The sequence below is a fragment of the Triticum urartu genome, chromosome 1, assembly GCF_003073215.2.
Source record: "Triticum urartu cultivar G1812 chromosome 1, Tu2.1, whole genome shotgun sequence".
In the NCBI taxonomy this organism is placed as follows: domain Eukaryota; kingdom Viridiplantae; phylum Streptophyta; class Magnoliopsida; order Poales; family Poaceae; genus Triticum; species Triticum urartu.
The window spans coordinates 465536638-465559806 of record NC_053022.1 but is presented as its reverse complement, the minus strand read 5'-3'; the positions used below and the strand labels follow the sequence as shown (position 1 = coordinate 465559806).

The following is a 23169-nucleotide window of genomic DNA, read 5'->3' as shown; positions in this document are numbered from 1 at the left end:
CAAATGCAGGAATAAGAAAAACGTGGGATTGGATTGGCATATCATCTTGAATCCTACATGATTGTATGAGTGTTTGATTATGCACAAAAAAAACGTAGGATTTTTTCAAAGAGGTTTGAGTGGATGGAAAATTTCCTATAAAATCTAGTGCAAATGAATCCTATGAAAAAATTCCTATGATTTACAATCCTACGAATCAAACAACCCACATAGGAAAAAAATCCTAAGGATTAGAATCCTTCAAAATTCTTTTGAGAATCCTTTGAATCAAAGAAGCCCTAAATGTGATGGAATGGTTGTAAACCAAATCAATAAGATTCGTCGCATCATCATCGGCACACGACACTAACAAAACCTCAAAGCTCAATTTGCACTTTCAAACAGAAACAATCATCATTTACCACAAACGGGGAGAAGAAAGGGGCGGCGCGGCTTTGGTTTGCTTCGGCCGTGGGGGAGAAGAAGAGCGGGGCGTGGCACGGCTTTGCTTTGGACGGCGAGGCATGTCCAACACCTGCGGTTTCGTGCTTGATTTGGCCCGGAGTAGGTTCGGGTGAAATTTGTGGGTGTTTTATGTGCATTTTGTAGATAGATTGGAGTTCGTCCTCGTCGTCTTCATTCGATGATTTGGACATAGGAGAGATGATACTCGACGACGATGTCGACAACCTTGTGTTGTTGCATCTCGTGGACGAATTTGAGGCTGGCCGAAGAGAAAGCGGCGTGGATCGACGTTCAGCCGGTTAAACATTCCCCACAACCGAGCTCTCGGTGACAAGATGCTCATGAAAGACTACTTCGCCAAGGTAATGGCATTAGTGACCATGATTGGTTTTAGTGCATATTAAAAAAAATTGGCGGCAATGAGAGTGATTACATATGGTGTTCCCGCCGACTATGCGGATGAATATCTTCGCATTGGCGAAGACACCATCACCAAATGTGTCTGTGTCTTTGTGAAGACAATGATCCAGGTTTTTGACCACGAGTACCTTCGAGCTCCAAACGAAGAAGACACAAAGAAGCTCGTGGCAATGAACGAAGCAAGGAGATGGACAGGCAGGTTAGGTAGTATTGATTGCATGCATTGAAGGTGAAAGAACTGCCCGGTGGCTTGGGTAGGGCAATACACCGGCCACAAACGTAAACCCACCATCGTGCTTGAAGCCGTGCCTTCACATGCATGATGTATGGATTTGAAATTGCTTCTTTGGTTTGCCAGGGTCTCTCAATGATATCAATGTTTTACAGCGATCTCATCTATTTGCTGAGCTAGCTAGTGGCAAAGCTCCAACTTGCAACTATAACGTCAATGGCCATGACTATACAATGGGGTACTATCTCCCCGACGGTGTTTATCTTTCATGGTCAACATTTGTGAAGACCATTAGTGACCCCAAAATCAAGAACACATTTTTTTTGCCAAAGTACAAGAAACTTGCTGAAAGGATATTGAGAAGGCATTTGGTGTGTTGCAAGCTCGGTTTGCCATTATTCGAGGTCCATCTCACTTCCGAGATAAAAAAATCCCTTAGAAACATCATGACTGCTTGTGTAATTTTACACAACATGATCGTCGAGGACGAGAGGGATTTGGACTTGGAGTACAACTATGACAATGTTGGTAGCCGTATGAAGCCTGCCAGGGACGCGGATGAGATCACCGCATTGTTGGGGAACGTAGCAGAAATTCAAAATTTTCTACGCATCACCAAGATCAATCTATGGAGTAATCTAGCAACGAGGGAAGGAGAGTGTATCTACATACCCTTGTAGATCGCTAAGCGGAAGCTGTTGGGGAACGTTGCAGAAAACAAAAATTTTCCTACAGTTTCACCAAGATCCATCTATGAGTTCATCTAACAACGAGTGATCGGATGCATCTACATACCTTTGTAGATCGCGAGTGGAAGCGTTCGAAGAACGGGGATGAGGGAGTCGTACTCGACGTGATCCAAATCATCGGAGATCCTAGCGCCGAACGGACGGCACCTCCGCGTTCAACACACGTACGGTCAGCGTGACGTCTCCTTCTTCTTGATCCAGCAAGGGGGAAGGAGAGGTTGAGGAAGATGGCTCCAGCAGCAGCACGACGGCGTGGTGGTGATGGAGCTGCAGTACTCCGGCAGGGCTTCGCCAAACTCTATGGAGGAGGAGGATGTGTTGGAGAGGGAGAGGGAGGCACCAAAGGCAAAGGTAAGAGGTCCTCCATCCTCCCCACTATATATAGGGGGGCCTAGGGGGGGCGCCGGCCCTAGGAGATGCAATCTCCTAGGGGGGCAGCGGCCAAGGGGTGGGGGGCTTGCCCCCCAAGCAAGGGGGCGCCCCCCCTTTAGGGTTTCCCCCACCCTAGGCGCATGGGCCCTAGGGGAAGTGGCGCCCCAGCCCACTTTGGGCTGGATCCCTTCCAACTTCAGCCCATGGGGCCCTCCGGGATAGGTGGCCCCACCCGGTGGACCCCCGGGACCCTTCCGGTGGTCCCGGTACAATACCGGTGACCCCGAAACTTGTCCCGACGGCCGAAATAGCACTTCCTATATATAATTCTTTACCTCCGGACCATTCCGGAACTCCTCGTGACGTCCGGGATCTCATCCGGGACTCCGAACAACATTCGGGTTACTGCATATACATATCCCTACAACCCTAGCGTCACCGAAACTTAAGTGTGTAGACCCTACGGGTTCGGGAGACATGTAGACATGACCGAGATCGCTCTCCGGTCAATAACCAACAACGGGATCTGGATACCCATGTTGGCTCCCACATGCTCCTCGATGATCTCATCGGATGAACCACGATGTCGAGGATTCAAGCAACCCCGTATACAATTCCCTTTGTCAATCGGTATGCTACTTGCCCGAGATTCGATCGTCGGTATCCCAATACCTTGTTCAATCTCGTTACCGGCAAGTCACTTTACTCGTACCGTAATGCATGATCCCGTGACCAGACACTTGGTCACTTTGAGCTCATAATGATGATGCATTACCGAGTGGGCCCAGTGATACCTCTCCGTCACACGGAGTGACAAATCCCAGTCTTGATCTGTGTCAACCCAACAGACACTTTTGGAGATACCCGTAGTATACCTTTATAGTCACCCAGTTACGTTGTGACGTTTGGTACACCCAAAGCACTCCTACGGTATCCGGGAGTTACACGATCTCATGGTCTAAGGAAAGGATACTTGACATTGGAAAAACTCTAGCAAACGAACTATACGATCTTATGCTATGTTTAGGATTGGGTCTTGTCCATCACATCATTCTCCTAATGATGTGATCTCGTTATCAATGACATCCAATGTCCATAGTCAGGAAACCATGACTATCTGTTGATCAACGAGCTAGTCAACTAGAGGCTTACTAGGGACATGTTGGTGTCTATTATTCACACATGTATTACGATTTCCGGATAACACAATTATAGCATGAATAAACACAATTATCATGAACAAGGAAATATAATAATAATGCTTTTATTATTGCCTCTAGGGCATATTTCCAACAGAAGCGTTCAAGCGAACGGGGTTGATGGAGTCGTACTCGTCGTGATCCAAATCACCGATGATCCTAGTGCCGAACGGACGGCTCCTCCGCGTTCAACACACGTACAGCCCAGTGAGGTCTCCTACGCCTTGATCCAGCAAGGGGAGATGGAGAGGTTGGGGAAGACTCCATCCAGCAGCAGCACGACGGCGTGGTGGTGGTGGAGGAGCGCGGGACTCCAGCAGGGCTTCGCCAAGCACTACGAGAGACGAGGATGGAGAGGGGTAGGGCTGCGCCAACATGAAGATTGAATCGTGTGTTGGGCTGCCCCTTTGCTCAAGTATATATAGGGGAAGGGAAGGGGCTGCGCCCCCACCTAGGGTTCCCTCCCTAGGGATGGCGGTAGCCCCCAGATCCCATCTGGGTGGCGGCCACAAGGGGGAGAGGGGGAGGCGCACCTGGGGTGGGCCTTAGGGCCCATCTGCCCTAGGGTTTGCCCCCTTCCCCTCTTGGAGGCGCCTTGGGCCTTGGTGGGAGGCGCCCCAGCCCACCTAGGGGCTGGTCCCTTCCCACTATTAGCCCATGTAGGCCTCCGGGGCTGGTGGCCCCACCTGGTGGACCCCCGGACCCCTCCGGTGGTCTCGGTACACTATCGGTGATGCCCGGAACACTTTCGATGGCCAGAACCATACTTCCTATATATTAATCTTTACCTCCGGACCATTCCGGAACTCCTCGTGACGTCCGGGATCTCATCCGGGACTCCGAACAACATTCGGTAACCGCGTGCATACTTTCCCTATAACCCTAGCGTCATCGAACCTTAAGTGTGTAGACCCTACGGGTTTGTGAGTCATGCAGACATGGCCGAGACAACTCTCCGGTCAATAACCAACAACGGGATCTGGATACCCATGTTAGCTCCCACATGCTCCACGATGATCTCATCGGATGAACCACGATGTCAAGGACTTGATCAATCCCATATACAATTCCCTTTGTCTAGCGGTACGATACTTGCCCGAGATTCGATCGTCGGTATCCCGATACCTTGTTCAATCTCCTTACCGGCAAGTCTCTTTACTCGTTCCGTAACACATCATCCCATGATCAACTCCTTGGTCACATTGTGCACATTATGATGATGTCCTACCGAGTGGGCCCAGAGATACCTCTCCATTCACACGGAGTGACAAATCCCAGTCTCGATTCGTGCCAACCCAACAGACACTTTCGGAGATACCTGTAGTGTACCTTTATAGCCACCCAGTTACGTTATGACGTTTGGCACACCCAAAGCACTCCTACGGTATCCGGGAGTTGCACAATCTCATGGTCTAAGGAAATGATACTTGACATTAGAAAAGCTTTAGCATACGAACTACACGATCTTTGTGCTAGGCTTAGGATTGGGTCTTGTCCATCACATCATTCTCCTAATGATGTGATCCCGTTATCAACGACATCCAATGTCCATGGTCAGGAAACCGTAACCATCTATTGATCAACGAGCTAGTCAACTAGAGGCTTACTAGGGACATGGTGTTGTCTATGTATCCACACATGTATCTGATTTTCCTATCAATACAATTCTAGCATGGATAATAAACGATTATCATGAACAAGGAAATATAATAATAACCAATTTATTATTGCCTCTAGGGCATATTTCCAACAGTCTCCCACTTGCACTAGAGTCAATAATCTAGTTCACATCGCCATGTGATCAACACTCACAGGTCATATCGCCATGTGACCAACATCCAAGAGTCTACTAGACTCAATGATCTAGTTCACATCACTATGTGATAAACACTGTGTTATGCTTGTGAGAGAGGTTTTAGTCAACGGGTCTTGCCATATTCAGATCCCTATGTATTTTGCAAAACTTTATGTCATATCGTAGATGCTGCTACCACGTTCCACTTGGAGCTATTCCAAATTGTTGCTCCATTATACGTATCCGGTATCTCTACTCAGAGCTATCCGGATAGGTGTTAAGCTTGCATCGACATAACTCTTTACGTCGAACTCTTTATCACCTCCATAACCGAGAAACATTTACTTATTCCTCTAAGGATAATTTTGACCGCTATCTGGTGATCTACTCCTAGATCACCTTTGTACCCTCTTGCCAGACATGTGGCAAGGCGCACATCAGGTGCGGTACTTCAGCATGGCATACCGTATAGAGCCTATGACAAAAGCATAGGGGACGACCTTCGTCCTTCCTCTTTCTTTTGCCGTGGTCAAGCTTTGAGTCTTACTCAACTTCACACCTTACAACTCAGGTAAGAACCCCTTCTTTGACTGATCTATTTTGAACTCCTTCAAAAACATGTCAAGGTGTGCGTTCTTTGAAAGTATCATCAGGCGTCTTGATCTATCTCTATAGATCTTGATGCCCAATATGTAAGCAGCTTTATCCAGGTCTTCCTTTGAAAAACACTCTTCAAACAACCGTTTATGCTTTCCAGAAATTCTACATCATTTCGAATCAACAATATGTCATCCACATATACTTATCAGAAAATTTGTAGTGCTCCCACTCACTTTCTTGTAAATACAAGTTTCTAGCAAACATTGTATAAACCTAAAAGCTTTGATCACTCCATCAAAGCATATATTCCGATTCCGAGATGCTTTCTCTAGTCCATAGAAGGATTGCTGGAGCCAGCATACCTTTTAGCATCCTTAGGATCGACAAAACCTTTTATTGTATCACATACAACTTTTCTTACGAAAACTTGGTAAGAAAACTTGTTTTGACATCCATCTGTAAGATTTCATAATCAAAAAATACAGCTAATGCTAACATGATTCCGACGGATTTAAGCATCGCTACGGGTGAGAAATTCTCATCGTAGTCAACTCCTTGAACTTGTGAAAAGACTCTTTCCCACAAGTCGAGCTTCATAGACGGTAACATTACCGCTCACGTCCGTCTTCTTCTTAAAGATCCATTTATCTCAATGGCTTGCCGATCATCGGGCAAGTCCACCAAAGTCCATACTTTGTTCTGATATATGGATCCTATCTCGGATTTCATGACTTCTAACCATTTGTCGGAATACGGGCCCACCATCGCTTCTCCATAGATCGTAGGTTCATTGTTGTCTAACAACATGATATCCAAGACAGGATTACCGTACCACTCAGGAGTAGTACATATCCTTGTCGACCTACGGGGTTCGATAGCAACTTGATCCGAAGCTTCATGATCACTATCATTAGCTTCCTATTCAACAGACGTAGGTGCCACAGAAAACATCTTTCTGTGTTGCATCATTCTCTGGTTGAAATAAAGGTTCGACAACCTCATCAAGTTCTATCTTCCTCCCACTCAATTCTTTCGAGAGAAACTCCTTCTCGAGAAAGGACCCGTTCTTAGCGACAAACAATTTGCCCTCGGATTTGAGATAGAAGGTATACCCTACTGTCACCTTTGGGTATCCTATGAAGATGTGTTTGTCCGCTTTGGGTTCGAGCTTCTCCGGCTGAAGCCTTAAGCATCGCATCCCCAAACGTTAAGAAACGACAACTTTGGTTTCTTGCCAAACCAATGTTCTTATGACGTCGTCTCAACGGACTTAGATGGTGTCCTATCTAAAGTGAATGCAGCTGTCTCTAACGCATAACCTCAAAATGAAAACGGTAGATTGATAAGAGACATCATAGATCGCACCATATCTCATAAGGTTCGATTACGACGTCCGGACACACCATAACCCAGTGGTGTTCCAGGTGGCTTCAACTGTGAAACAATTCCACAATGTCTTAAGTGTTTGCCAAACTCATAACTCAGATATTCTCATTGATCAGATCGTAGGAATTTGATCTTCTTGTTATGATGATTCTTAACTTCACTCTGAAATCGCTTGAACTTTTCAAACGTTTCAGACTTGTGCTTCATTAAGTAAATATACCTATATCTACTCAAATCGTCAGTGAAGATGAGAAAATAGCGATATCCACCGCACGCTTCAATTCTCATTGGATCACACGCATCAGCATGTATGATTTCCAACAAGTCACTTGCCCGTTTCATTGTACCTGAAAGCGGGGTCTTAGTCATCCTGCCCATGAGGCATGGCTCGCATGTGTCAAGCGATTCAAAATCAAGTGACTCCAAACATCCATCGACATGGAGTTTCTTCATGCATCTTACGCCAATATGACCTAAGCGGCAGTGCCACGAGAAAGTGGTACTATCATTATTAACTCTACATCTTTTTTGGCGTGAACATGTGTATTACCACGATCGAGATTCAATGAACCATTCACATAGGGTGCATGACCATGAAAGGTATTATTCATGTAAACAGAATAACCATTATTCTCTAACTTAAATGAATAACCGTATTGCAATGAACATGATCTAATCATATTCATGCTCAACGCAGACACCTGATAACATTTATCTAGGTTCAATACTAATCCCGAAGGCAGATGGAGCGTGCGATGGTGATCTCATCAACTTTGGAAACACTTCCAACACACATCATCACCTCGCCCTCAGCCAGTCTCCGTTTAGTCCGTAGCTTTTGCTTCAAGTCACCAATAATAGTAACTGAACCGGTATCCAATACCCAAGTGCTACCAGGAGTACTAGTGAGGTACACATTAATGACACGTATAAACTTTGAAGTTGCCAGCCTTATTATCTACCATGCATTTGGGGTAGTTCCGCTACCAGTGACCGTTCCCCTTACAATAGAAGCATTTAGTCTCGGGTTTGGGTTCAACCTTGGGTTCCTTCACTGGAGCGGCAACTGGTTTGCCATCCATGAAGTTTCCCTTCTAGCCCTTGCCCTTCTTGAAACCAGTGGTCTTATTAAACCATCAACACTTGATGCTCCTTCTTGATTTCTACCTTTTGCGGTCTTAAGCACCGCGAACAACTCCGGGATCAACTCCATCCCTTGCATGTCATAGTTCATCACGAAGATCTAGTAGCTTAGTGATAGTGGCTAGAGAACTCAATCAATCACTATCTTATCTGGAAGTTTAACTCCCACTTGATTTAAGTGATTGTAGCACCCAGACATTCTGAGCACATGTCACTAGCTGAGCTATTCTCCTCCATCTTGTTGGCAAAAGAACTTGTCAGAGGTCTCACACCTCTCAACACGGGCATGAGCCTGAAATTCCAATTTCAGCTCTTGGAACATCTCATATGTTCTATGGCGTTCAAAACGTCATTGGAATCCCGATTCTAAGCCGTAAAGTATGGTGCACTAAACTATCAAGTAGTCATCAGGATGTGTCTGTCAGGTGTTCACAACATCCACAGAAGACGTTGTAGGGGTTTGCACATCGAGCGGTGCATCAAAGACGTACGCCTTCTGTGTAGCAGTGAGGACACTCCTCGGACTATGGACCTAGTCCGGATCAGTGCTCACAATATCTTTCAACTTGGTCTTTCTCTAGGAACGTATTGAAACAGGGAGCTACAACGTGAGCTATTTATCTACAACATATTTGCAAAGACAATTTAGACTATGTTCATGATAATTGAGTTCATTTAATGAACTCCCACTCAGATAGACATCCCTCTAGTCATCTAAGTGAATAATGATCCGAGTCAACTAGGCCGTGTCCGATCATCACGTGAGACGGACTAGTCAACATCGGTGAACATCTTCATGTTGATCGTATCTTCTATACGACTCATGCTCGACCTTTCGGTCTTTCGTGTTCCGAGGCCATGTCTGTACATGCTAGGCTCGTCAAGTCAACCTAAGTGTTTCTGCTATGTAAATCTGGCTTACACCCATTGTATTCGAACGTTAGAATCTATCACACCCAATCATCACGTGGTGCTTCGAAACAACGAACCTTTGCAACGGTGCACAATTAGGGGGAACACCTTTCTTGAAATTTTAGTGAGGGATCATCTTATTTAATCTACCGTCGTTCTAAGCAAATAAGATGTAAAACATGATAAACATCACATGCAATCAAATAGTGACATGATATGGCCAATATCATTTTGCTCCTTTTGATCTCCATCTTCGGGGCTCCAAGATTATCGTTGTCACCGGCATGACACCATGATCTCCATCATCATGATCTCCATCATCGTGTCTTCTTGAAGTTGACTCGTCATCTATTACTTCTACTACTATGGCTAACGCTTTAGCAATAAAGTAAAGTAATTACATGACGTTTATGTTGACACGCATGTCATAAATAAATAAAGACAACTCCTATGGCTCCTGCCGGTTGTCATACTCATCGACATGCAAGTCGTGAGTCCTATTACAAGAACATGATCAATCTCATACATCACATATATCATTCATCACATCCTTTTGGCCATATCACATCACAAGGCATATGCTGCAAAAACAAGTTAGACGTCCTCTAATTGTTGTTGCAAGTTTTAACGTGGCTCCTATAGGTTTCTAGCAAGAACGTTTCTTACCTACGTGAAAACCACAACGTGATATGCCAATTTCTATTTACCCTTCATAAGGACCCTTTTCATCGAATCCGATCCGATAAAGTGAGAAAGACAGACACCCGCTAGCCACCTTATGCAACTAGTGCATGTCAGTCGGTGGAACCAGTCTCACGTAAGAGTACGTGTAAGGTCGGTCCGGGCCGCTTCATCCCACGATGCTGCCGAATTAAGATAAGACTAGTAACGCCAAGCAAATTGACAAATCGACACCCACAACAACTTGTGTTCTACTCGTGCATAGAAACTACGCATAGACCTAGCTCGTGATGCCACTGTTGGGGAACGTAGCAGAAATTCAAAATTTTCTACGCATCACCAAGATCAATCTATGGAGTAATCTAGCAACGAGGGAAGGAGGGTGCATCTACATACCCTTGTAGATTGCTAAGCAGAAGCGTTCAAGTGAACGGGGTTGATGGAGTCGTACTCGTCGTGATCCAAATCACCGATGATCCTAGTGCCGAACGGACGGCACCTCCGCGTTCAACACACGTACAGCCCGGTGACGTCTCCTACGCCTTGATCCAGCAAGGGGAGAAGGAGAGGTTGGGGAAGACTCCATCCAGCAGAAGCACGACGGCATGGTGGTGGTGGAGGAGCGCGGGACTCCGGCAGCTTCGCCAAGCACTACGAGAGACGAGGAGGGAGAGGGGTAGGGCTGCGCCAATAGGAAGATTGAATCGTGTGTTGGGCTGCCCCTTTGCTCAAGTATATATAGGGGAAGGGAAGGGGCTGCGCCCCCACCTAGGGTTCCCTCCCTAGGGGTGGCGGCAGCCCCCAGATCCCATCTGGGTGGCGGCCACAAGGGGGAGAGGGGGGGGCGCACCTGGGGTGGGCCTTAGGGCCCATCTGCCCTAGGGTTTGCCCCCTTCCCCTCTTGGAGGCGCCTTGGGCCTTGGTGGGAGGCGCCCCAGCCCACCTAGGGGCTGGTCCCTTCCCACTATTGGCCCATGTAGGCCTCCGGGGCTGATGGCCCCACCTGGTGGACCCCCGGACCCCTCCGGTGGTCCCGGTACACTACTGGTGATGCCCGGAACACTTCCGGTGGCCAAAACAATACTTCCTATATATTAATCTTTACCTTCGGACCATTCCGTAACTCCTCGTGACGTCCGGGATCTCATCCGGGACTCTGAACAACATTCGGTAACCGCGTGCATACTTTCCCTATAACCCTAGCGTCATCGAACCTTAAGTGTGTAGACCCTACGGGTTCGTGAGTCATGCAGACATGGCCGAGACAACTCTCTGGTCAATAACCAACAGCGGGATCTGGATACCCATGTTAGCTCCCACATGCTCCACGATGATCTCATCGGATGAACCACGATGTCAAGGACTTAATCAATCCCGTATACAATTCCCTTTGTCTAGCGGTACGATACTTGCCCGAGATTCGATCGTCGGTATCCCGATACCTTGTTCAATCTCGTTACCGGCAAGTCTCTTTACTCGTTCCGTAACACATCATCCCGTGATCAACTCCTTGGTCACATTGTGCATATTATGATGATGTCCTACCGAGTGGGCCCAGAGATACCTCTCCGTTCACACGGAGTGACAAATCCCAGTCTCGATTCGTGCCAACCCAACAGACACTTTCGGAGATACCTGTAGTGTACCTTTATAGCCACCCAGTTACTTGTGACTTTTGGCACACCCAAAGCACTCCTACGGTATCCGAGAGTTGCACAATCTCATGGTCTACGGAAATGATACTTGACATTAGAAAAGCTTTAGCATACGAACTACACGATCTTTGTGCTAGGCTTAGGATTGGGTCTTGTCCATCACATCATTCTCCTAATGATGTGATCCCGTTATCAACGACATCCAATGTCCATGGTCAGGAAACCGTAACCATCTATTGATCAACGAGCTAGTCAACTAGAGGCTTACTAGGGACATGGTGTTGTCTATGTATCCACACATGTATCTGAGTTTCCTATCAATACAATTCTAGCATGGATAATAAATGATTATCATGAACAAGGAAATATAATAATAACCAATTTATTATTGCCTCTAGGGCATATTTTCAACATGCATTTCTTGAGACCATCCGGAAGATCGAGAACCATGATTCGCACAACCAACTCTAGCATGATCTTATTGAGCATCGATGGCAACTCTATGTGGGGGAGGGGGGGGATAGATCCCCATTTTTATTCATTTCTATTCGTGTGAGATTTGAACAATTTGTTGTTGTAATAATTATTTAAATTTGAACATTTGTTCTAATGAAAACTATTGTTGTATTGTGAATTGCTTTTCAGACCATTCATATATTCGTATGTTGAATTTATATTACGATTCCATTCGATCCATATTATTGACATGTGTAATTTATTCGATGCTATGTAAAATTTACGGTGTCGTAAGCGCTCCTGCGGAACAGATCTCGTAAACGCGTCATCCCATAAGTTTGCGGGATGCGTTTACATGATCTGTTCCACCGGAGCGCGCACCGTTTAAAAAGTTTTGCTAGCCCCTTGAACGCGTTTTGCGAGACGTCCGGTTGCATGGTCTGCTAGAGATGCTCTAATGCGAGCGGTTTTGACGATGATGGTTACAAATCAAACAAATCAAACCGACTGGTTAGTTCAATGTTGAAATGTGGACAAATCAAACCGAGCGGTTTTGAGGTTTGCTGTTGCCAAAAAAAAAAGAGTACACAAAAGTCCATGGAAGGCACGTCGCAAATTGGTCGTTCAGCCCATCTACCCATGGGCTGAGAACCGGCCCTCCCCCTCCAGGGCATCTCAGGATTCCGGCCCAAGTCCGACGTTCCGAGCTCTCCAGAATTCTCTTCCCGTTTCCCCCTTCCACCAGAAGCACAAAGCACAAGGAAGCGATCCACACACTACACCGAGCCATCAAACCAACACTTCATCAGATCGAACCGAGCCAGATCGACCGGAGCCGAGAACCGAGGCAACGAGGGATCGCGCGAGAAAAATTCAGAGGAAATCGGCAGCGATCGAGAGGCCCGGCGATGTTCTTCTTCTTCGTAGGCGGCGTGGAGCAGGGCGCGGGGCGGGTGCTCAAGGAGGCGGCCGGGCGGTGCGTGCGCTGCGGCGGCGCGGCCGACCTGGTGGAGACCGAGAAGGTGCTCAAGCTCTTCTTCGTCCCCGCGTGGCGGTGGCCGGGCAAGGACCCCGCCTACCTCTGCCGCGACTGCGGCCTCCTCGCGCCGGGGTCCCACGGCGCCGGCGGCGGGGAGCTCCTCCCCCGCGCGGGGGCGGGGCAGTGCGGCGCGTGCAGCCGCGCCGTCGACCCGCAGTTCCGCTTCTGCCCCTTCTGCGGCTCCGCGCTGTGAAGCGCGCCATGGATGGATGCGCGTTGCAGGCCACGGCCCAGAGAGGAACAGAGGTGATGATCCTCTCTCTCTCTCTGAACTCTCAAGACAGTAGTAGTACTAGGGTTGTGCAGCAGAGTTGTCAGTTAGCTTCTGGTTCTGCGAAAGTTGTGCTAACCTGTGTGGATGTAAATTTGGTGAAATGTTTGTAATAAACGAGACCGATAAAATTCGTCGCATCATCGGCAGCGCACACTACACAAAATCTCAAAACTCAGTTTGCACTTTCAAGCAGAGACGATCATCATTCACCACAACGGGAACAGCCTACGAGCTGTGACCCGTGTGGTGATTTACACAGCTGAATTATGGAAGACGGAAGAACATGGCATAGATGAAGAACCAAGACATGCTTGCACATAACTACATAAGCCAGTGATCAATCTACACGGCTTGCCCGTATCCTTGACCCTGAGGGGGAGCAGCGGGGTGGAACTGTCCGTACCCCTGAGCAGGAGGAGGGTACTGTCCTCCATACCCCTGCGCGTTTGGAGGGGGAGGGTACTGCCCGTATCCCTGCGCGTTCGGAGGCGGAGGGTAGTGCGCGTACGGCGCCTGCCCGTACATCGGAGCAGGGTGGCCCATCGCGATGCCGTCGGACTTGGGCTCGCCCGCCGACGACGGCCCCGCCACGGCCCCCGGGTATCCCGGCGCAGCAGCCGCTGCCGTTGCCGTGGCCGTGGCCGCGGCGGCGCGAAGCAGGAAGTAGGATTTGATCCCGAGCACGGTGGCGATGATGCTCAGGATGGCCGCCCTCCTGAACACGCCGTCCCTGACGAAGTAGCACCCCGTGTTGACCTCGCGCGTCACCGGCGCGTTCCACGCCGCGCCCTGCACGAAGTAGATCTCCGCGATCACCGTCGCCACCCTGCACGCACATATTTACACAGCATATTCATCCCCCGTTGATTTGGTCGTCGCCTGGATCGAATCGCGGCGCGCGCGGAAGGAGGCTCACCATGAGAGGACGGCGAAGACGACGCCGATGTTGCGCCTGGACGCGGAGAAGGCGGCGCCCCGGGGCTTGCAGCAGCCGCAGCAGCGGCCGGCGGCCGAGACGGTGATCTGGGCCGCCAGCAGCAGGAGCGCCGCGACCAGCCCCAGCGCGAACGCCGGGTTGGCGGGGTACACGCACTCGGTCCTGGACATCGAGATGTCATTCGGCTGCGCGCCGCGAGCACAAGCATCCCGATGTCAGCTCAGTTTCTTTGAGATTTAGACGGATGAACACAAGCGTATACTTACCTCGAGCTTGGTGCCCTCGGCGATGAGCCCCAGCACGGCGCTTCCGACCCCAAAGAATCCCACCACGACGGACACGACGATCACGCTCGTCTCCATTTCTCCAGCAATCTTTCAGCCGATGTCTCCCAGACCGAGAGGCTGCGAGATGGATGGGCGAAGACTTGAGACCTCAAGTTGAGAGGCGTGACCAAATGGGCTGATGCCTAGCAGAGTAAGCCGATGAGGTCGTCTCGTCAGGCGATTAGTTTTTTCTTCACGCGTATTCTTTGTCCATAAACAACCATTGTTACTGGCACCGGCTGGTGGGGAAAGCGAGGTCAAGATCGCTGACGATCACACGTAGTCGTATGCGGAAAGATCAACGCGCGACAAGTCTGATATCATGGCTGATCGGTGATGAAAATGACGCGGTTACTTTGATGCCAACTTGATCGGCTAGCAAAGGGGACACGTACGTAAGCTCACGACTTGTTAGCCGTGAATTCGTGCTCCGATTTTGCAGCGCCGGTAGATATTTTAGCGAAGCACTTCACGGTGAAGGCCAATGCTTGGTCTTGGGGTAGAAGATAGGTTGGGTGGCGCGCACGCAGCCTTCGCGGATTGCTTAATCAAAGGACACCTTACTCTTTTCTTTTTCCAAATAAAAGGACACCTAACTTTACCTGACAAGCTAGTGATGGCAGAGTCAACTTGCAACGCAAGACGTGCATTTGTCAGGTTTAAGGATGCTGGCCGCTGATTGCGACTGTTTCGGAAGCCGATATGCTGTGAGCACTTGTATAGATTTTTTTTTTTTTTTGAGATGAGCACTTGTATAGACCATGATCAGCTGGCGGCCGGCCGATGCCTACCAATAATGCTCGATGGAGTCGAACAGTATGCACTATGCAGGCCGCAGAATGTACCACGGCACTGTTCGTCACCTATTCTTGGCACCATCTGGCCAAGTTCTCTAGTGCTCTTGCCTACCGACTGTTGCGTTTCCTGAACTTGAACGGCATAAGAGCAACTATAGCAAATCCTCGATAACTGGGATTTGCAGAATAGCTTTGAGTGCATTCAAAAGGAAAATTAGAGGCTCCGGACCTTAATGAAAAGTCAGATTCCCCAAAGTGCAGCTTCTAAACATTGTTCCTCTTATTACTTTTGCGTATACTTTTTTTTTTGATAAAGAGGCCTCCCCCTCTGATTTCATTTTTATCATAAACCATGATGTCTTTACAAACTACTAAGCAGAAAATAAAAAAGTAAAAAATAGCATCGCTATAGAATGCCTAGACTAGCAAGCTGAAGATAGAGAAAATTTCTTATTTAACACTATCTTAAAATCTGCTTCCTTATTTGACACTGAAAAAAATTCTTCACTATTTGACACAAGTTCTAAATTTTATTCCCTATATGATATTTCCATTCATTTTGAGCCTAAATGACACCTAAAAACTCTTTTGTCCCTCATGTGTTATGTGTGTAGGGGGCAATAGCGCACACACGCAGCACCAGTGCGAGGACAAGAGCACACACGCAGCAACATATACACATGCATCAACACACACGCACGCACGCGCACGTGCACACACACACACAGCAACACACATGCACGCGCACGCACACACGCAGCAACACACACGCACGCAGCACACACACATATACACAAACACGCAGCAGCAGCACACACGCAGGCAGCACATAGGCACGCAACAGCACACACACACACGCACATACAAACGCAGCGGCACACATGCACACACACATGCAGCAGCAGCACACATGTGCGTGTGCACCCACACACGCAACAGCACACACGCGCGCACACACATACCGCATGAGGGGCAAAATCGTCTTTTCAGGTGTCATTTAGGTTCAAAATGGATGAAAGTGTCGTATAGGGAATAAAATTTAGGATTAGTGTCAAATAGGGAAGAAAAACTTTTCCAGTATCAAATAAGGAATCAAATTTTAAAACAGTATCAAATAAGGAATTTTCTCCTGAAGATAAGACCAACTGAAGAACAACATGGCTTCAGCAGGCACCAGGGTGACGGAAGCAACATTTGGAACATTGCTTACCACAGGAGTTTAACCGGAGTAAACTACTTAAGCTACTCCTTTCGATTCATATCAATTGACGCACATTTAGTACAAGACAAAGTGATACTTCCTCCATTTTAAAATGTAAGACGTTTTTTAACACTACAATAATTTTGATAGAGGAAGTACATAGCAAGGACCAAAAGTATCGCCTTCGACTCAACTCCAAAACTTCATTGTATCCTGAGCACCCCAATGCGCCACCCTTGAACAACATGAAAAACCATTAGCGTATACATGAACCAACTTTCGAAACTCAACCATACTACGTACATATATTACAGACTGAATTAATAAAACCCTTTACGGGTCGCGCAAAGAGCGCCCTCTCAGCTAGGCCACGTCAATGATTTTTACTGTCGCAGGTACCCTAGATAACACCTCCCCACGTAATTTTTTCCTTATCTTCGTCACTAAGCAGCCCAGCACGCGACCTCCCTCTCTCTCTCGTCTCGTTTGGCTGCGAGCACGCCGCCGGGGTTGGGTCACCGGGCGCCCCCCGCCCTCTTTGTACCTCTCCTTCAACTGCTCCGCCGCTGCCCGTCCTCGTCAGCTGCCGCGCCCCTGGCCTAGCAGGTGACCATGGTGAAGTTCTCAGTAGGAAGATGCCGAGGGAGGAGGATCCGGTTCCCCAAATAACAGTGCCCGCCCGCATCGTGCCCCTCGATGGAATCGGACCTGCTGGAGGCGACGGCGGCGCAGCCCACGGACGTCGCTGGAGGAGGCGCGGAAGACGGGCTCCGACTCCTCGGACGAGGACGAGGAAGGGGACGCCGACGACGAGCTCCGCATCCAGGCCCTGGAGCGCGTCATCGTGCAGCAGCCTCTCGACTATGATTCCCATGTTCAGGTACTACCGTCCACCGCATCCTCTCTAGATTATGTGTCTGCACCAATGTCAGTATGGATATGTTGCCTCGCTACCATTGCTCATTGCGTATTTGCTTTTGGGAGAGTTCCTGATATATGGATGTAGATGATCAAGAAGAGTTCAGAGAAGTCATCTCAAGTTCTTTCAGAAAATTAAAATAACAGTTAATCTTGCCACTTGAAACTTGGTTAGAGCAATATTTCTAACTTTGCCATCTGCACGTATGTATGATTGTGGTATCCCAAAATTAATAGTGATCTCAATGTTCTTCAGTAATACAATGAATTGTGGTACTCCAAGATTATGGCATCCGATCTATTTTCTCTTGGCAATGGTACTGCCATTCCGATCTTTCCGAAAAGTCCGAAAAGTTATGGATGCGTGATTGTGAGGGTAACCACACCACAAACAAAAGAAAGTGGCGAGACTAGAAACAAAGACAACACATGATGATCCCTAGGACAGCAGCAATGCGTCTTGTCAAGGGTTATGATTGTGTGTGTGTGTATAGTAACACTATATATATGCCATACATGGCATATGTGCTAGTATATATGCTATTATTTTTACGGGATGGTAGTATATATGCTACTAGCTTGGAGTATATGTATATACTATACTTTTCGGCCAGGCAACTACAACTGGAGCGAGTATATACTCCTTTCCAATGAAAAGGTTGATATACTACTTTTAGAACAGATTGGAAAGTATATACTACCTCAAAATAAAAGAGTATATACTACTTTATTGATAAAAAATGCAACTTTCAACCTTTGGGTCTATACATTTTTTCGAGCGTGTGTACCTTTTTTTAGCCAGGTAGCTCGGAATGAACGAGTAGGTATTTACTCTTTTTTCTGGCGAAAGTACGAATTTACTCCTTTTATACTGAGTTTACAGCTATTTCCAATTATTTGAAAAAAAATGTCCATCTGAGATCCAAGTGAAATAATAGATGGTATATACTGAAGTTTTTTTTATGGAGTACATATTTCATCTAAAATGAAGTAGTATATGCTGTCCAATTCAAAAAATTATACGCTGCCAAAAAAATCAGTATGTGCATGTATTGTATCACGCCATGGGTGGATCACTAGCCATGCATGAAGTATTTTAGCCCGCCGGAGCTTCAGGTTGAAACCTTGGCCACCAGCCCATCTGCCCATGCACCACCCTGATTGACATGAGAGTTAGTGGAAGCTCGTTCAGAACATCGGTGTGCAGCTTCATGCGTGTTGCCGGCTAACCGTCGTCAGCTCTTCGCCAGCATGCCGTCAACGTCGTCCACCGCTGGTCGCATGGCATCTCTCGAATGCGATCTGAACAAGTTGAATTAAAAGGATACGAATTCAAAGAATTAACAAAATCACATACAACCTCCGCGCACCAGGACTACTCTAGTCCACGTAGTGTAACAACATGCAACAAACGAATCAACTCATTATGCTATTGAGACGGATCCCTGGACATGCAGCCGGTCGAGGCGGCCGCTGCCGAATCTCGTCGATGCCATCAGAGACCATGTTGGCGAGCACCATGGACGAGTAGCCGTCGGTCGCCGAATGACGCGCACGCTGCCGGGTCCCGTCGATGCCGTGATAGATGGTGCTACCAAGCAGGACGAGTTGTCGCCGCCCGCCAGTCGCCGGATGATGCGCAGGCTGCTGGGTCTCGTCCATGTCGTCGGAGATGTGTTGCTGAGCACCATGGATGAGTTGCCGCCGGCTGCCGGCCGGCGGACGAGGTGCACGCTGCCAGCTCTCGTCCATGCCGTCGTAAATCATGTTGGTTAGAACCGTGTACAAGTAGCCGCCGGCCTGGTATTAATAGTTGGGCAAACAATGTGCAGCAAGAATCCCTATTTTCAAGGAACTAATTTTCAAAGTCCACCTTATCCATTCAAATGGACTTGGGCGGTACTTAATTATCTAATTTCAGTTAAACTGAAAAGAACTAGTTTAGTGATGGGAGTATGTACTTCTAGGAGTACTAACCCATTTTCATATATATATATATATATATATATATATATATATATATATAGCGTGAGTGTAGAATAGCTTATCCTACTACACCCCAGTAACGGTACATATAAAATACAGTAACACACCATGTAAAATATAGTAATTTTCGTAAAAATATAGTAATTTACAAACTTAGATGATAAAAAAAATATTTTTTGAATTACTACATTTTATACACCGTTTTACTAGATTTTGTACATAACGTTACTAGGGGGTGTAGAATAAGCTATTCTACACTCACCCTTAGAATAGCGTTACCCTATATATATATATATCGCGCTATTCGTCATCCTGGATGAGGAATAGTTATTCTTCACCCCTCTCTATTTTACCATCTATGCATCGTAATTTTACGTTCCGTAAGTTTTGTCTTATTTCCGACATAAAAAAAGACTGTAAAAAAATATAATCGTCATAAAAAATATTTTATATTATGTAAAATTACAAACATACAAACATAGTGTAAAATACACATAAATTGCAAATTTTCTTGTCTTATGACCTATATTTTTATTTTCTTGTGCCAAATTTTACGTAGTGAATCAATATGAATGTAACTATTTGAATTCCAAACGTAATTTAATTATAAAATAATCATAAGATTACCTCGGGTGAAGAATAATTTTTTTTGCAACCTGGATGATGAAAAGCAAACCTATTATGTTTCTCTCTAGAGGTGGCAATCTAAGCCACATGGTCTGCTTGGGATCTGGTCCCCTTTCTTTCTCTCTAAACATTTTTCTCATTTTGTGTGTGTGAAATTTATTTCCTCATTGAGATAAAGCTGGACCACTTTTACATATGCTTGGACACTAGGCCCAGCAGGTAGGCCGCATGCCTCCTGCACCGCGCCAGTCGTCGGGCCGCGAGCGAAGGGTTCCCAGCCCACGAAAGGTTCCATGAGCAGGAAAGGTTCGTGCTTTTTTTTCCTCGCTGGTTTTTTGGTTCTTTGCATATCGGCCGTAGTCACCCGTGCATGCAGCCCAGCCGTCCACACATCTCACCCTTCTCCCTTGGGCCCCCGCGTCGTCCACCCCTGGCGACTTGAGGGGTGAAGACCTAGCGGCGCCACTTTCTCCTCCCCTTCCCTCCCCTGACCCACCGTCGCCGGAGGCGTCGGCCGACGAAGCTTGTCTGTCTCCGGGGATGGAGACGGCGGGGCGTCTTTCTATCTGGCGGGAAGCGGCGGGGTTGCTTCTCCGGCTAGCGCGTGTGGAGGTGGTGGCGGCGACGCATGTTGCTCCGGCATGGTGCCATGCGGCGCACGGCCGTGCTCGAGGCCGTGGTGCACAACGCTGGTGTGAGCGCTGTTGGCCACTGGATGGGGCGGAGGTCCCCCGCGTGGTCTGCTGGATCTCGCGCCGGCGGGGCGGTTGCCGTGGTGGAGAGCATGGGGCACCGGCACGACTGCGCTAGGGGCTGTGGCATGCTGCACTGGTGTGCGCGGGGTCGGCAGCTGACTTGGGCAGCGGCCTCCCGAGTGGCCTGCTGGTGCTAGTGGGTCTTCCCCCTATCTTTCTGCCTATCTGATGCCGAGATGGCCGGTGGTTTCGACCAGTGGTTCATTTCTACGGGTTGCGTGGTGCAGGTCTCCATGTCAGGCAGGCGGGCTGCAGATGTTTCCTCTCCTGTCGGTCCTCTTGATGTGCTCCGGCCAGATGCCGTGCTGGGGGTGTGGCTGTTATTCCTCTTCCTTATGCGGCAGCGCCGGCGAAAGGACGACGTGGTGCTGGACAGACTCCCTTCCCCTTCCTCCTCTGTGGATATTTCTTTCCTTTCTTCCTTACTGATTTCAACAGTTTTGTACGGAAGCTGGGCTCCATGTAAATATTCATTTGGTTTGATTGCCACTTCCGGTAATGTGTGTAGAAGATTCGGTATTGCAATTTTGATTATTCTTATTCTTTTCAGATCCGGTTGTGCAGTTTTGTGAAAAAGCGAAGCAACTTTTTAACCGAATAAATGTTTGATTGTATGCACTATCTTCTCTGAATAATTTATTTGTGTTCTTTGAATTGTGTTGTTATATAGTTATGTGAAGATGGTGAGATTGTGAAGTGCGGGTTGTGAACTTGTGATGGACTTTTTGTCGATGCTGTGGCTTGTGGCTGCTTGATTTGCACATGGTAGATGCATGTCCACGGGTGGGCAAGTTTGTGGTTGCTTTTCATTATCAGTTTCTCCTTGTTTTTTTGTAATCATTGGATTGGCCTGATTAGGAATATTTTGTTTGCCTTGCTAATTTAGTTGATGAACCGTGTAAGTTGCCTTGCTGACAAGTTTGTATAAATTGTATAGTTTTTATCAATGTGAAGAGCGGTGGTTCGGAGAGCTTGCCGCACTGATGCTTGCTCCCATCTCTAGTTTTTTTTACCATAAATAGATGTTCATGGATGGATTCATCACCACCCTCCTCTCCTGCCTCCCTCCTACATCCTCCTCTCTAAGGTTGAGGTTGATATCTCCACTGATTTTTCAGATCAATCTTTTGCTTCGACGCGTGCAGTTTGTGCTTTTTATGTGGATCTTGTAAGCGCTAGCTGGTTAGAGTTACTGAACACATTCTTTTATCTGTTTTTAGTCATAAGAAAGTCAGTTAGCATGCTTTCTATAGTGTGTATAATTTAGTGACAATTTTTTTTACAGTTTGTTCATGGGTGTGCTTATACTAAACAAAATTAACATTGTGGGTGTGCCGCTGGCTGTTGGTATTGATAAAACCAACTGATGCTCATATATGTGTGGGGACATAGTTTGTTGAGTAAGATCAGCTAATTCTTCCAACGCTGTCTACCTCATAAAAGAAGTGGTTGTGTGTGTGTGTGTGTGTGTTGGTCTAGAGATAGAGATACTAGGATTTAATCTAGGCACCAACACTTAGTGTGGTTAAGGGCACTTGAAATATAAGTTGATAGGGGTGGCATAAGAGGAAACAACCATTATGAACTAACAAGTGTAAGTGAAAAATGAAAATTAAATAATGACATTAGAACCTTGGTTTTCCATTGCCCTAACGTTGCACAACCCTATGTGTGCACTCTTTTTATTTGAGCGGGCACCTTTTATACCTTGACCTTCCGTCTCTCTTTCTCTCATCCCTTTGTGTGTGTGTGTGTGTGTGTGTGTGTGTGTGTGTGTGCGTGTGTGTGTGTGTGGTCTCTAGACTGATTAGGGATTAACTTAGGCGCCAGCACTTGATGTGGTTAAGGCTTCTCGAAATATAAGTTGCTAGAGTTGGCTTAAGAGGAAACAACAATTATGAGTATAAGTGAAACATGCAAATTATACGTCTCACAATGGTCTAGTATCCTTGTATGGTTATAATGACACGAACCTTTATTTTTCATTGTGCAAACCTTTTCACAATTGGACGTGCGCACTCTTTTTATTGTACGAGAACCCTTTTTTTGTCATTGCCTAAACCATGCACAACATGTATGTGCACTCTTTTTATTGAACTGGGCACCTTTTATACCATGAACTCCTGACCTTTCTCTCTTTCCACGTTGGTATCCCATCTCTCTTTCTCTCCACCTGTGTGTGTATTTGATGGTCAAGAGATTTAATATAGATGCAAACACTTGATGTGGTTAAGGCCACTTGAAATATAAGACGATAGAGTTGAC

General features: G+C 47.1%; 2 protein-coding genes and 1 long non-coding RNA gene across 3 annotated transcripts; 2 read left to right on the top strand and 1 right to left on the bottom strand.

Annotated features, from left to right (window-relative positions):
* Positions 1 to 12580: 12580 nt before the first annotated feature.
* LOC125519642 lies at positions 12581 to 13497 on the top strand. Its single transcript, XM_048684380.1, has one exon. It carries the CDS (start codon positions 12953 to 12955, stop codon positions 13274 to 13276), a length of 324 nt encoding a protein of 107 aa, XP_048540337.1. The 5' UTR covers positions 12581 to 12952; the 3' UTR covers positions 13277 to 13497.
* Positions 13498 to 13517: 20 nt separating this feature from the next.
* Positions 13518 to 14829, bottom strand: LOC125519631. Its single transcript, XM_048684372.1, has 3 exons — positions 14561 to 14829; positions 14274 to 14479; positions 13518 to 14183 (listed from the first exon to the last, which is right to left on the bottom strand). Exons 1-3 carry the CDS (start codon positions 14654 to 14656, stop codon positions 13700 to 13702), a joined length of 786 nt encoding a protein of 261 aa, XP_048540329.1. The 5' UTR covers positions 14657 to 14829; the 3' UTR covers positions 13518 to 13699.
* Positions 14830 to 20250: 5421 nt separating this feature from the next.
* LOC125519623 lies at positions 20251 to 21525 on the top strand. The gene is made up of 2 exons (XR_007288265.1): positions 20251 to 21040; positions 21132 to 21525. It is a non-coding gene; the product is annotated as an uncharacterized LOC125519623 (long non-coding RNA).
* The last annotated feature ends 1644 nt before the right edge of the window (positions 21526 to 23169 follow it).

Coding starts and splice junctions, on each gene's coding strand:
- LOC125519642 (XM_048684380.1), top strand. CDS start 12,953: ATGTTCTTCTTCTTCGTAGGCGGCGTGGAGCAGGGCGCGGGGCGGGTG.
- LOC125519631 (XM_048684372.1), bottom strand. CDS start 14,656: ATGGAGACGAGCGTGATCGTCGTGTCCGTCGTGGTGGGATTCTTTGGG. Junction 14,480..14,560: donor CCGAGGGCACCAAGCTCGAG/GTAAGTATACGC, acceptor CGCGGCGCGCAG/CCGAATGACATCTCGATGTC. Junction 14,184..14,273: donor GTCTTCGCCGTCCTCTCATG/GTGAGCCTCCTT, acceptor ATGTGCGTGCAG/GGTGGCGACGGTGATCGCGG.